General features: G+C 39.4%; 1 protein-coding gene across 3 annotated transcripts in view; it reads left to right on the forward strand.

Annotated features, from left to right (window-relative positions):
* BCAS3 (BCAS3 microtubule associated cell migration factor) overlaps window positions 1–16,041 on the forward strand; it is a gene marked incomplete at both ends in the record, with an annotated part of 366,916 nt that overhangs the window by 94,017 nt on the left and 256,858 nt on the right. For all 3 annotated transcript variants that reach the window (XM_082008615.1, XM_082008616.1, XM_082008617.1), the window contains one exon: window positions 13,689–13,822. In XM_082008615.1, the coding sequence (XP_081864741.1) occupies window positions 13,689–13,822 (134 nt within the window). The remainder of the gene's footprint in view (window positions 1–13,688; window positions 13,823–16,041) is intronic.

Genomic DNA, 16,041 nt, shown 5'->3' on the forward strand with positions numbered 1-16,041 from the left:
GCAAGTTCTGTACAGCCATAGATAATACGATAAAAATAGAATCCATAAGGGAGGAAAGAAGATGAGTGTTGCAGAAACCAGTTCCTGATAGATAGGTTTTTACCTTAGATTTATCATTTCTGTCAGCCAAATTTCATGATAAACTGTACGTTTCCCCTCCAACCTCTAGGAAAACAGAAAATTTTATAAACACGCCAAGCTTAATTAAGTTTTGTAAACAGTGAAGCTAAAAGTCTTATTCTTTTATTTTAACTTTTTATTTAAATGTGGAATGTTATGTATTTTTAATATAGACATTTCTTACTAGTATTTGAAGGAAGGTAAAAAGTAAATTATTTGGATTTTGAAAGTTACACAGATCAAACCTTTAATACAGATTACACAGTGATAGAAGTTACAGAATTTTCAGAATTTACAGAATCTTTTCACCTTCCTCCTAATACTAAGACTTTAAATGATGCTGGGCTGTTAAATGTGACAGGAAACAGTTGGCTCAGCCTTTGAATCTAGACCAGCTGCTCATCTTGCTATAGCAAATGTTATCAACAAGCCTGGAAATAACCAGCCCCTGTTTTTTTAATTCTGTCTGTACCTTTATTTTTTAAGGCAAAAATAGATTGCTTACAGTAGTATCGTTTGTCTACAAAACGTGGCATGTGGGACAGAATCTTTGAGAAGATTTGCTGAAAAAGGAACTTATTTCTTAGTATTTGGAGTCTGTGTTGTAGCTGACACATGGATTCTGTTTATTTGCTATGGTTTAGGGTCATAAAATTGGGATTTTCTAGGATTTATAGAAATATGAAGCACAAAGACGAATATTCGTTTTTAGGTTAACTTGAGTTCTTGATTGGACTGGATTTGACGCAACAAATGAATGTGCGTTTTACCCAAAGGCTGCCTTTTCCTAGAGGTACTGAAAGAGAAAAGGAAGTTGAATTGTGTATCAAGACGTAACTAATAAATCACAATTTTTACTTTCTATGTCTGAGATTTTTATTCCAGCAAAAACAGTGAAATATTGATACAATCAAGTTTTTAAATGGAAATGGTGTATTTTGTGATTGTAAAACTAACTGTTGCCTAAGAAAGTGCTTTCTAGTTCAGAAGATTATTGTCACGTATACCTAGATGTTCTCCAACACTGAAGTTTTTAGCTAGCAGATGCCTGTCCAAACTTAGCTGGTTTCTTTTCTTTTCATGTCTAGGAGAATATTTTATAATCAGTTGTAGGTATTCCAATTAAAAACAAAGTTTACCGCCTGTCAAAGTTATTGACCATCGCACAGGTTAATCGTGTTTTTCGGCAAGCTTTTTGTACGATACACGGATGATAGCTGTGGTTCATAGGTTAAATTTTAGATGGCTGGTGACAGTTTTGATGAACGCTTTAAAGTCATACTCATTTTATGGTCTCTAACATAATTTCATTCTGTGCAATTCACCAGTTAATGGATAGTCTGTTCATTTATCTAGTGCATGGGTCAATAACTTTCTTTCTCCTCTCCCTCTAGAGGGGAGGAAGGGCCGGATCTTCTCTTGCTTCCAAGGGAAGGTATGTTTTATGTCGTTGGCTCTCCCCGACGCACTCGTCGTGGGATCACAGTTCTATCGGCAGTCCCACACAGGAAGGGTGCCGCAGGAGCGCGTGCAGGCAGCGCGCGCTGGGTGTGCGGGTGCGTGTGCCGCCTTCCCCCCCAGGCAGCACCAGCTTTTTTTCCTTTGGGTGGGTTTTGGATGGGTTTTTTTGTATCTTGGTTTTTTTGTTTGGTTTTTGGGTTTTTTTGACAATACCGGCTTTACAGGGCAGTAGGGAAGTCGCAGCCTACTTTTATTTTACACCGGGCTACGCCTTGGCTTATGCTGCAGAAGGAGAATTTCACAGGAAAATCAGGTCGAAAACGCCATTTGTTGCCCGCTGCAGTTAACGTGTCCGTCTCAGCGGCGTAAGCGCTCGGGCAGCACTGCGGTGCAGTCAGCGGCGGTAAGGCAAGAGGAGAACGTGCTGTAGAAAACTGAGAAATCTCCACGCTTGCTGGCTGCTGGATTCGGCAGCCGCTTGTAAGTGGGTGTTAGGGTGAATAACCTCGGTGTCTGAAGTAAAATCCCCCGCCTCCAGTTGAACTCTGGTAGCGTTTTTCCAGGCGGCACGCTGTGTTTCTGCCAGGTTGCTGAGATACTTACTTCTCCGCCCGTATAGAAATTCGAGACAGTTAATTTTTGTTCTTAAAGCTGGCACCATTCCTTATGAACATTTACAGGGATGCCACCGATCCACTGTGGCAACTAATCACACGGCTATATTTCCTTTGATTTTGTGTATTCTTCTGTGCCGTTGAATTGGGATAGTCTTACACAGGGAAAGAACAACTTCTGGCTTATCCCGAGAAGCAGAACCAGGATATCCTTTGCTGAAGATAAACTATGTAAATCAGACCTTTACAGGACTAACATATTTATGTGCCGTTTTTAACCTCTACGCAGAAGGGTAATTTGCAAGCTTCTTACTGATTACTATAATGCTCTTTGGTCACAAGGTCTTAAGAATGCGTTTGTGTGAAAAAGCGGAACGTGAAAACACATCTATATGTCATTTTCACAATTTATAGGCAAGGTAAAGTGTAGAGAAATTAGCCCTAAATTTTAGTTACGGCCACTAATTCCGAGCGCCTCGATATTCGGATGTTGAGTTAGATTTTAGAGGATGCTAGGGCATCTATTACTGTTCTGTCCATCTTCAATATGAACTGCAGCGCTGCTCTTCCTCTGTAGTTCCACTTTCTGTAGAAGCCTCAAGTTACGCGGACTAAGGTAGCGACTCATTTTGGACGTTAGGCTGAGCTACCGGCACAGGCAGAATGGGAAGTCGTACTTAGGTCTTGATTCCTCCTTGGCCTGTGGTAACCGGTGAAATCTGAACTGGTCGCAGCTGGTGTTCCCCCCGCGGGGTTTCTGCGCGCTGTCCTGCCCGGGTTTCAGAGGAGGCAGTCCCGGCGCTACTGGCACCGTGGTTACCGCAGGATGCCCTTAGATGCACGTGCCGTCTCCTTTCTCTCCTGTATGGTGCGTTTGGCACAGCCTTTGACATGAATTCCTTCAAAAAGTCATGGTTGCATAGTAACTGTAATAGTACAAGCCAGTAACTTATTACATGACTGCAGGAACTCCCAGTTTCAGATTTTTCCTTTTGCTCTTCATCTGGGACTAGCCAATTTGGGCTTGGACTATAGTGTTAGGCACCGCTGATGAGCAGCAGAGCTGTCATTTCTTTGCTTTTGTTCCTTGTTACTGGGAGCAGACACGTGAATGTATCTGGTACTTGTGTTTGTTTTGGGAATCTGGTTAAGAGTAGAAGGTTGCGCATCGATTTGAAATTTGTTTAATTCTTAATCGCTCGTTACTGTTGCTGTAAGGTTTGCGCCTTGTTTCTCAGCTCGTCTGGGGAGGGAAGGCTTCATTGCCAAGAACCGTAGCTACAAAAAATCCAGTAGTAGTAGGTGGCTGTGGGTAGCCAGGAAAGATGAGAATTATCCTGTATTTGGATTTTTTTTAGAGGTTGTGCTTCAATTGCCAATTTGTTAAGGCAAGTAACTAGACTTACAGCCTCTGAAAAGGACATCTTGTTAAAAAACCTTAGTGGTGCTCTTCTCTTGGGACAGCGTTTTTCGATAAAAGCTTTTCTCGACATGTTTTAAATGCATTCATAGAAGTCTTTGCCAGCTACAGGGTTCTGTCGTGGCTTCTTGCCATTTTAGGGGGAGCAAAAGATGCAATATTTTTCAGTACAAGCCCTTAAAAACAAACCGGAAATACTATAATTAAATCATTACTGTAGCTGTAGCTAAGGACACCTTCAATTTGGCAGTAGCACCAACTTTTAAATTGGTGGGATGGGGGAGGTACATTCCAACACACATAAGTAATACGTGTTACGTACGTATGTCGAGTAGAAAAGCGTAAATTCATACAGCGATCTTGCAAGTTCAGATCGGGATGCGTTCTTGGACCAAGATGGCTTGAGGCAGGAAAGATGTAGGATGTAAGACTTGAGCCTTACGGAGTTAAGGGCGAGGCGGTAAGAAAGGTTCCAAGGAAGTAGGTTTAGAGAGGAAGAAAGGAGTTCTCGGCGAACAAGGAGCGGGAGACTTTTCAAGCTGCGGTCGTTGATTGAATGAATGGTGGCATAATTCCAGCGGTGCAAGGGAGAGGGGTTAGAAGAGAAGTTTGCAAACAGTGTAGAAAAAAAGAGCAGAAATCAAAGCTATGGGTACAATTTCAAACCAGCTGGTAAGAAGAGGACAGGTTAAAAAGAAAGGTGTGTTGACAATGAACTGCAAGAACTTCGAATTACTAATATTAGGGATTGAAAGCTAATTTTAGGAAAATTGAAGGATTGCGAAGCTGTCACTCTCTCAAGGTCACGCAGTAACTCGCTGCCAGAGAAGGATATTACACAGGATCCCTGATTCTTAATCCATTGCTGAAACCAGTAAATGACATGTCAGATTCCGTTCACTTCTGTACTTTGATTTTGTCGTTTTTTAATTATGGTAATTTTAATACTAGTCAGAGAGAAACTTTTCAAAGAAGATGCTCAGTTAGTAAATAGCTAAAAAATGGTGCTGTTCTATAAATACTTGGGTTTTTTCTTTTAAATGTGGCAAATAAATGATCTGCTTTTCAGAAGTGTTACTCCTGCCAGCTTAACAGCTGAGAGCTGTGAAGTGCAACACATCTAAAATTTTAAATAATTACGCTTCCTTGGCTACAAAAGAGCTTTTCCATCCATTAATAACGAGAAAATTAATGTTGGACCAGCAGTAAAACAGATTAAACTGTATACCCCTTTGGATGCCTGACTGCACCTTTAACGGACCTGAAATTCCTCTGATTATTTAAATGTTCTATATTGAAATGTGATGGTGGCCTTGAGTTAATAGTTAAAGGGGTTTAAATTGGAATGTCTCTGCAGAAGTTGCTCCCATTGATCAGAGCAAGTGGGCAGAAAAATACCTTATTTGATTGTTGGGAAGCACTGATAGTGCCTCACAGATTAACAGATTTGGGGTTTTTTTTTTCTGTTTTTCCTACCTAAAGTGTACAATCAGTCTTTCATTGAACATGTAGATTAGTTAAAGTTTGGAGATAGCTTTTATAATGGCAAGTGCTGTATAAGCTAATTTATTGCACTGCAGCCAGCGCCTCGTCTGTGCTTGGACTTTGGTAGTGACCGCAACTTTCTTCTGGAGTTTGCAACATTAATCTCATTCTGGAATATCACTCTCCTGGATGTGTCGTCTAGAGTAAAATGAACTGTAATTATTTAACGACAGAATAATTATTTGCTTTTTCTCTGCTTATTTTAACTTTTGTTTTTTGACTTGAATTGTTGCCTTTGAAGACGTGTATTAAAAATAATGTAATGGCATCATATGCGATGAATTGCAATTACAAAGATTATGCCTCTATACCGTATATGCTGGGCCAGAAGGTGTGAGATAGTTTGTGATCTATAGCTTGCTAGCATTGCTTTATGGTTTGTTTGTAAAGTAAAAGTGTCAGCAGTGGAATTTTTTGGCATAAAAAGTGTAAATCTAGTCTGTTTTAACATGAAGTATGCTTTGAATGACAGCAAAAAAATTGTCTCCTCATTGTGATTAGCCGGGTTGACATCAATGAGAATGCCCTCTTTGTGAAATAATTTCAGTGCTGTTCTCTTCTGTACTTTTTAATTCCATTTGTGTACATTCTTTTTTTTTTTTTTCTTCTTAAATGCCTCCCTGCAGGAAATGAATTTTCATTTTATAGAATTACTCACCTAATTCTAGAGCGTTTCCTACCTGAAGGTGGAAGACTTTAGGATATACTGAAAATTTAGGAAGTTCTTGTTCGTTTAAATTCTCTGTTAAATAATTACTACGTTTCAGATAGCGATGAACTAAATAAAAGTATCGTTTAAAAACAGTCTTAAATAAAATCACTCTGCTCTTTTAACCCTGAAAGCACACTGGACGGGATCTTGAATCTGAGGAGAGAAGCATATGAAATCCTGTAATCAGTGCTCTACAGCATCACGTCTTTTGGGTGGAAGAAATGTATTCAGAAGAGGACCAGTATAGTGATTCGCAGTGCATTAATTCTCCTCTTGTTAAATTTCAGAAATATATGATTATCAATAGCTTAAATCCGTTGCTACTGAACTGTTTTAGAAAACTTCCAGGTCCATATTTTTTCCAATCTAGGTGTTTAACCTATTATCTCCAAAGAAGTTCATCCCCAAATCAGGATTTAGTAGCGGGTAGTGGCAGAAGTTGCTAGCGGGTTTGCATAGAGCCCGTTTGCTCTCGTGAAGATCTGATATTTGAGGCGGGGGGGGAAGATAAGCAACGTTTCTCTATCATTATCAGATCGATGTCTTTGTGCAAGTAAGATACTGCACTGCTGGAGAAGTGATGAAATCATTGTGCTTCATCACCTGCCTTTTCTGTGAACAGAGGGGGGTGGTCTTAGGCCTTTTATCTTTTTCACTATGTCCTCTTTCCGTAATTTTTCTCACCATTTCAGTAATTTTTGTAGTCTCCTATCCCTCGCTTTTAAGAGAAAGGAAATATTAGGGCCTTAGTTTCTTAAAGCTTAAAGAAACTACAGTTGTCCTAACCCAGTATTGTCCATGGTTGCTTTCTGTGCTACTGCAGAAAACGTCCCGGTTTGCCGGAGGATGGTTCTTCAGTCACCTTTTTATGGCCATATGGTTTAGGGGACACAGTGGCGCTGGATTAATGGGTGGACTTGATGATCTTGAAGGTCCTTTCCAACCTTGGTGATTCTGTGATCTTTTAATAGAAATTTTAGTCACCTTTTTATAGAAGTTTTACATGTTGTTAAAATCTGTCAAATTTGAAGATAAATGGTTAATTTTAATATAATGCTGAATATATTGCAGAAGCGTGTGGGCACACTTGTAGCATTGATTTGTTTGGGTATCACTTGCTGAATACACTCTTTTGATACATGACAGATTTATAATTAATTCTAAAATATATTAAAGTTAATATCAAAACAGTCATTTAGCACAGCAGGCATTGTTAACGAGTTGTTAACTACCTGAAAGCTGCACAACTGTATAAAAAGGATAAAATTACTTCCCATATTGAAATTTAGTGGCAAAAGCTCTGTAGACTCCAGGGCGGTCCGGATTTTACCCTCGCTCTCTAAGATTTACTTTATTGTTATTCCAATTAAAGGAGAAAAACATGATAATCTGTTTCAGCAGTAAAACTGTTGACTGCAATCTCTGCAGCTAACAACCGCCCAAGCACTAACGTAGCAGTAGGATTTGTACCCTTGCGGAGGAATTACAAGCAGGCTTGAAAGGAAAGGGAATCTGTTCCCTTTGATCTTTTGCCCTCCTTTACTCAGCTGCCCTCGGTGCGCGTCCTCTAGTTTCGGGAGGGAGAAGCCCATCCTGATAAAGTTTTAGTATTTATTGGGCCATCAGCTGTACTCAGTTAGTGTTTGAAACTGGTGAATAGTTTTTTAGTCTCTAAAGCATGCCGTTGAGCCGTCTGTTGGACATGGTAAATGTCTGACAGTTTCCATACATCCACCCCAAGCTCCAAATATTCAGATTAAATATATAATTGTCCTAAGTGTGTTAGAGTGTGTAGAGGTCTTCAGTCATAGGTACTTATTTATTCACAAAATATTTTTTAATTTTTCTTCTCGTTTGACTTGCTGGGGTGTATTTTATTATTTATTTTTTAAAAATTTTGATATCACTATGTACTCATGTTTATTTTTTTGGTGGATTTTTGTTGTTAAAATCAGATTTTCCTTATTTAGTTAAGTTTTTGGGGGACCAAGTTTTGTAACTGTGGCATGTGTGTTATACCTGGAAGTATACGTGGGCTTACCAGCCCTCATATTTAGCTATATTTTGACTAGCATCAGCCTCAGAGAGGAGTTAAGTGAGTATAAATAAAACTACTGTTCGTAGGTCAGGTCATACGTTTCTTAAAACCATGGGCCATATAAACTGTGTCACATCTTAACAAGGTACGTATGTGACCGCTTTTGGGAGAGCGCTGCAGCGGAATAGAGATCTGTACAATTAGCGTGCAGCGGGTAGGAATGCCGAGCAAAATGCGTATGGACTGAATCAGGAGCGACTGTTAAGTCAACGCGGTTCCGCTGAGCGCTCTGATCCTGTAATTTGAAAACCTACAAAGCGTAATATTAGTGTTGCGTGGTATCTGTGCTCATATTCAAAAAATAAAATCTGAGAAGTTTGTATTTTTTTATCCCTGTTAGTGTAAAGCGCATTTGTGCAATGGCTGTACGGGTCTCTATATGGCTATGCGTGCGTGGAAATGTAAGAGTTGCATTCCTAAATTAAGTGTATCCGTGAATATATGCTTCCTGCATGCAGATGTATGCCTGCTTTCCTAACATTTGTGCCCTTGGTGTTTTTAAAGCAAGTCCAACACAGCTTGAATGTGTTGAGTTCTTCAGTGTGTGATTACAGAACGACATTGTTTTGGAAGGCGGAAAAACCCTTCTGTCACGCTGAGAGATGGCATTATTTAAAGTGAAGTTACTCATGAAACTTAAACCCAAGGTGAAATTGTGTGTCCCTCATTTGTATGCATATAATAAACAACTATGCAATTAGATAGGTGTTATAAATAGGATGTGGTGGAGATGCTTAGGCTACTCAGGTTTCCTAGATTTTATAGCAAGTACCCCACAGAGATTTGCTGCTCTCTAATTTTGCCGTTTGGGCTAACCAGCTGACGCCTAGCTGAAAAGAGTTATGTTCCTACAAGGCCACAGAAGCCTTCGTCTTCAGTCTCCGTCTCCTTCGGATTGTGGAGAACGCTGTGTACCATCAGCAACTTCAATCCCACCCTTTAGGCCAAGCCTCATCTATCAAACCCGGGCTGAGAGCGAGCGAGAGGAAGCTCCCAGATAAACATACAGCAGCGCCTAAACTCCTAATCACTCTGGGCTTCCGCTTCCAGGCCCTATAATTAGAAGTCCTTCTTTTCCTTGTATTCCCAGTTGACGCAAATGCTTTTTGTGGCTTGGCACCTCATTTAGGGCGTGGGCTTAGTTTATGGCCAGGCCAGAGTCTGGTTTAGTCTTCTGATACTGCATAAATAGCTCTTAACCCACAGTCTACATCTGTACTAGTTTTTCCTTTTATGCATATATTCTCTGTGTTTTTTAACGTTTCTATCCTGAAAGAAGCTTATTGTTTCCCAAACAGAATGCATGAGAAGTGGGAAGCTGTAAATTAAGGCAAATGCATCTGTCAGAGAAAAAAAAAAAAAAGCTTTGGAAATTTTTTCTCCACCTAGAATATCTGTTCCTTTTAAACTGGATTTTAATCATCTCTGTGGATTTGAAAAACCACACAGTAAAACAGTCATTAATTTAACCTAGCTGCACCCCTCCTATTACGGATAAGCAAAATAAAAATTTTGCAGCGAGATACATACTAAGTAAAATCTGCTTTACACATAAATTTCCACTGGGTTCTGTGTATGCAAGACTTTCAATTGATTTCAGATGTTATCTGTTAAAGAGGGATTAATGCCAGTTTGAAAAATAAGCAGGAAATCCTTGAGAATTATTCACTTTTCATCTATGATTATTCATACATAAAGTACATCATAAGAGAAAACATTTTGGGCTGAACTTCTGACAGCTTTAACCCATATTTCCGTCTAAACAACTTTTGGGGAAAACTGTCACAAGGTCTTTTAGAGAGCCGAGTTGAAGCTTCCTGCACTTGAAAGTGAAAGTGAGGGAACGACCAAGATTCAAGTTCATGTTTCTCTGCTGGGATTAGGTATTTCTGCCGGGGTGGTGCCGCCGCGGCCTTTTGTCGCAGGGAGATGGAGAGAGAAACTAAATGGCTGAGCTGCAGTAATTGAAAACCGTGATTCTTCAGCGTGAAAGTAACGAGAGCTGGAAAATACCACACCAAAGCCCAAGTCAAATGTTCTAAAACATCAGTGATTTATTGTTTGAATAACAGTAGTAAGTAGGATATTTCAAAATGCTGTTTTATAAGTACACGTTTTTTCACATCTGTGGTATTGTGCTTGGGACCTCTGTGTTGATACAAGTTCTGCAAGTATGTATTTGTATTTCAAATGCAAATGCGCGTATGAGAGGTCCTCCTTCAACGTGCTGAAAAACAGGCGCTAATGTAAGCGAAGGGCCTGTTTTCCTTCGGCTTTCATCTCGTAGCATGCGCTTACTCCAAGCAGTGACAGGCAGCAGGATTTTAGATTAGGCATGCAAAATTGCCAAATCAGATACCACCCATCTTTCTATTTTTAAGGCAATTCCTTTCCACCCACAAATGTATTATCTTTCACCTCCGTGCTCCTACAAGTTAGCAAAACCAAACCAAACAAAAAACCCAACCCCAAAACCCGCGAAAGCCCAAAAAGGCAACGCACATTAATATGGAACCCAGAACTATGTACATCATATGGAACTGATCAGACCTGCAGGTAGGCAAGCACGTTTCACGGCTTCGCTCGTTCAGGCGCGGTGCGTGTCATCAAAAGAACCAACAGGTAACGCCGTATGCCGTACGCAGTCGTGTGACCTGTGCTGTGGTGTATGGTCCCGAAGTGAGCTCTCTAGCAATGCCCTGCCCTCGGGGTAAGTTGAGATTACAGATTTGGGGGAAAAAAAAATCTTTGTGAGGTGAAGGGCGAAATTGTACCACGTCTGCGTACTGCGGCTTTATTGCACCGTCCGCAGACACCTGCGTTTCTAGCCAATATTGGAAACGAGATACTGGTTAGCTAAACAGCCGATAGATTTGATGGACAACGCAATATGGTAATTCCTGTGTTTTCACTGGCTCGTGATTATTACGCAGCTTTCTGTCTCCAGCTTCCAGACAGATTTTTGGCTCGTTTAAAGGTTTTTTTTTACGATCTTCATTGCACTGTGCCATGTGATGGGATACACATGAAGAATGCTGTGCTCAGATCTCTGGGTGCGCTCAGCTCTGCGTATGTATTTATAAAAGACTTCCAGCACTTTGGGGGAAGGAAAAAAATCTAGGTTTGCTGAGGCCGTCTGTTTACTGTTGAGAGAAGCCTTATGTATTCATCTCTTGCAGCTTTTCCTTCTCCAAAGGTCCTTTCCATCTGGAATAAGAGAGAGCTCAAAGGGACCAAAAGCACACTCAACTTCTATATAAAGCTATCTAATGCGTGAGGAGAGGCAAACGTGGGAATAGAGAAAATAAATCCTTACTGTGTTGAATTAGATCTTTTGGAATATCCTTGCTTCAGTAACAGCGGCAGCCTAACTCTAGCACACAAACCCCTATTTGCTTCCAGGTTTCTTCACTGGAAATGCTATATATTATTGAGGACCGCACACTTCACTAGGAGGGAAGTGTATTTTGTGATGCTTCAGAACAGAATTAATGCAAATTGTGTGCATAATCCCACACTAAAGACTTGGCTGACTTGCACTTGAGCAACTTTAGCTGTATTTCCTATCAACACAGTCACTACAAATCAAGGAAATTGCCAGTTAAGCCAACATTAACATCCAGACCAACCTCAACTCGCATGCCTTACCGCCCAAACATAATACCCAAATGCACTCATGGATTTCTTAGCTCCATAACAAACTCTCTTTCATTTCTAACACTCGGAATTGGAGTAATAGCCTGTAACAGTAAAAGTACGTCTACTGGAGGGAATCTTGCTGAGGTCAGATTTAAGATTTTGGATTTGTGTGATTTTGAGGAAAGGGATGTGTGCAAAGTGGGTGGCCTCGCGCTCTGTCCAAGCCCTACCAGCATCAGTGGTCAAGCTGAAAAGGAAACATGTAGGCAATTACTTCTCTAAATACAATCCGGATTTCTCTCTGATTTTGTACCTGTAGGCTGGTGGGCCTCATAGTCTTGAAAGTATTTGTTTACCTTCATAAGATCCGTATTTCATAAGAGTTATAGTCAAGACAACCCAAGGCATACGCCTGTTCACGCTCGCATGAAGTCTGCGATGATGCCGTATTACCCTGTTTGGAGGCTCCGGGACTGTGCTGTTCCTCCCGTGAGCTGAGACGTGAGCTCACAAACCTGCTTCGGCCTCGGAGGAGGAGGCACTGGGGAGTGACGTTGGGCCCAGAAGGTCAAGGCTTTGGCTGCTGAAATTTTTCTATTTGAGCTTAAGGAAAGTGGGATTCCAGGATTGCCGAGCAGGGAAAACACTCAGGATAGCCATCTAGTGATGTGGTGATGGTGCATTAGTAGAAAAGTTAATTAAGCTTAATCTTTACTAAGACTGTTTCTGTGCTGCTCAGTACACAGGAGGATTTTTCTTTTTTTTTCCCCAGCTTAATTCTAAAATTTAAAAGCGGCATATGCTAGGACTGTAACGGTAAGGTGTGAGGGCTTTCAGGCTGTGTTGTATGTATTTGAGGGAAAGATGAATCGCAGAGCCATGTGTAAATAAACCGAGAAACTGCACGCTCTTCTGTGAGAGAGACAAGATAATCGTTTATCCTTTGAATAGGTGTCGTGTAAAATGTGGAGACCTGAGTTCTCTTCCTGAAGGGTAAAAGATTTCAATTATACTTCACGTGGAAAATCAAAACAACAAAGCTGTCTGGAAATTCTTTGATAGATGGGTACCTTGAAGTGCCAATAGAAGGCACTTCAATGTTGCTATTAAATTGCTAAAATCACTTTGTACTTGACATTAATTAAATGTTGGAGGATTACTTTGGGTGATAACTTCTTAAATTTCATTAATAAGCATAGTATTATGGACATTTTTATACAGAAAAATAAATGTGAAGTTTGTTTCCTGTAGTCCTAAATTCTGCCATGACGCTGTACTTTTCTTATACGTACAAAAATAACTTCTTTCTTGGTGTATAAACTTAAACTTTTACAGCAAATTGACTTCAAATGTGTTTGTAAATAATTAAAAACTAGGTTATGGACAGACATATAGTGGGAGAAAAAAAGTAAATAGCATATATAAGTTACTGTGATTCTGACGATCTTCTAATTTAATCATTTCAGTGCATCCATCAGTGACCTGTTTTCAATGAAGTTAGCACCTAATTTAATATTTCACTTGAAAGCTCTCAACTCTGATTTGCTGCCTTTCGAGCAATAAATCAGACAGTTTCTTTCATACGCATTTGTAAGAAAGATGCTTCTTCAGGATTGTTTTTGGTATGGGTTGTTTTGGCTGGGTTTTGATAATGTTTCTTCTTCCAAAAATTATTATTGTGGAAATATCAATCTCATATATACTGACTCTTTCCCAGTGAAGAGCATTTTGGGGTTTCACTCTAACATTCATCACTTCAAAGCTTCATATTGGTCACTCAAGTTCTCAGCTTTAGTGACAATATTCCCAGATTTTTTAGTTGGCTTTTATAGATTTGTATTGTAATACTTAATATTTGAAGTTAATTGTTAATATGATTTCAGTTGAAGTTCTGACTCATTTTTATGAAGTGAATCCCTATCAATTCAGTGGTTTTCTGCAACTGTTTTCTTTTGTTTCCAGAGAACAAAATGTAAGCCACGCTAGCTTTCTTTGATCGACATTCATAAGCCTCTTCTTTTGCAGTGATTAATCTCTTGTGCTTTTGTGTTTCTTTTTTCTTTTTCTTTTTTTACCCAGGGATGTTGCTGGTCACTACTGACACATTAGGCCATGATTTCCATGTTTTTCAAATACTGACACATCCTTGGTCATCATCACAAAGTGCCGTCCATCATTTGTATACACTTCACAGGGGAGAGACTGAAGCCAAAGTAAGTTAAACTATTTGCTGAAGAATAATCCCCGGACACCTTATACATTTTGTGTATGTTGGCACTTTAATGTTTGTTTCAGCACACAAAGAGCCTTTCTTATGTTATAGCCACAGAAAGGATAAGAGCACAGCGTTTAACCTGGACAATAATAAATTCTTGCCCTTTACAATGAGGTGCTGTCAGATTTATTCAGATATGACACTACCTCCAAAGAGCCCAGATTATTAGCTGTGTTTGTACTTAACCTTTTCTCATGTAACATGTTAAACATTTGTCTAGTGCCTGTGAAGCAACTGTCAGGGTTTGCTTGACTTTGGTGGTAAAAGCCAAAGACAGACAATTACAGAGTTGAAAGGAAGAGTTAATCAAAAGACTGTGATTAACCTTTATCTACACTTTAGCAAAGTGGGGGCACCTGTCAGAGACTGTAGTGATAGAGATTTAACTTCTCAGTTTAAAAATCCCACTTTGGGATGGAAGACGAAAATTAGGCTAGATTAGCCTAGAATGAAACGGTCTGAAATGATACTCTTAAAAATGCTCAGTAAACTGATTTACTGGTAGGTGGAAAAAAGTGGGAGTGATCCCTTTTGCTAGCATCACGGTGATAGAAGCGGTGCAGCGTGTTATGCTTGAATCCTTCTCTGCAACGCTTTTAGGCATCGGGAGAGCCTCACCTTTGCAGCATTGAGTAACTGTCGAAGAACCTGTTTAAAATACATAAATAAAAACGTCACCACAGGGTAAGAAATGAGTATTGCACTTGCTGATGCAATTACACACTGAAAGCACAGACTTGTGACAGTCTGGCAGACGTAAACTAGTGTGACAGAGAGAAGCCTCAGGCACTGTGATTATGACCCTGAGAGTGGAAGCTTGGATTACTGTGGTACCGTGATTATAGTTCCTTCAAACCATTTTTTTTCCTATGAGTTGTGCAGTTTCCCTTAATTTTTTTGCCTTACCTTTGCAACGAGTAGAATCTGAAAGCTTTATCTAATGTAGTAGTGGTTGATAATGTTTCAATTGGTGTGAATTTAAATTACTGGTAGTTTAAATACTCTAAAGGTTTCCTGCTACCGTTCTGGAGAAGTGTAGTTACTATTATAGGCAATGGTTTACTATAGGAAGGAATAATACATCTGGAAAGTGAGAGGAAATTGGGAAAAACTGTCTGTATGGGATAATATGTATATAGTACTTACAAGTAATTTTTATAAATAATATAAAGGCTGTGTGTATTCATATACTCTGTCATCTATTTGAGCGTGTGTTATAATGTGTTTAATGTTTTAGAGTTGTTTTTGTTCTACTTCCATACGAAAAATGGGAAATATCCTATAATCAATACTGAAAACCAAAGCATAGGACTCCAGTCACCAGGAACAAAGATGTTCTTCTGTTTTTTACAGCTAATAAACTTGTTTTTTAGGCATACATTGGAAACCAAACAGAACATGTTTTAGAGAATAAACCTTTATTGATACACCTTTTTTGGGATGTAGTATTAGCATCTCTGTGAAAACATTGCATTAAAATTCTCAGAATCAACATAGTAAAGTTTTTTTCTAGTTTGCCACACAGTTTTTATTTGGGATGTGAACAGTATAGCTTTTGGAATGGTATAAAATAGAGAAAATTCTAGCCAGTCTGAGGCGTATTGGTGGATTTCACAACTCCCCCGATAATTAAACTGTCCAGCAACAATATTGCATTGGTACCTGTGGTTCTCGGCACACATCTATAATTTAAAATATTTACGTAATATGATGGATGGTTTTACTTTTTCTTTTGGAATAACAGTACTTTTAATTGTTTAGTGAGAAGAGTAGTATGTGGTGCTATTCTTTTGTTCCATAAATTTCATGTGTGAGTAGTGTTAGACGAGAATTTTGGAGACTGTTCAATTTAAAATTCTCAATGCAGATATTCTGAGACACACTGAAAGCCTCTGTACCTCCTTTCTTGGTTAGAATAGTATTTATGCATTTGCAACCAGACTTTTCTCTTTTTTTTTTTTCCCCTCTGGTTTAAAGCTAACTGTGAATCAAGGCCAGTGGTCTTAAAGGTCACCTTCTGTACTGAAGCTATAAAAAGTTCTAATTTGTGTTGATGGACGTGAGTGATTATCAGTCTCAAAATTTGTTTAGCTAGTACCCATTATAAATTGTTTAAACATGATCATTATGCCCGTGTTATATGTGGTATTTTAATGT

The sequence above is a fragment of the Phaethon aethereus genome, assembly GCF_964289735.1.
Source record: "Phaethon aethereus genome assembly, chromosome: 19".
NCBI lineage: Eukaryota > Metazoa > Chordata > Aves > Phaethontiformes > Phaethontidae > Phaethon > Phaethon aethereus.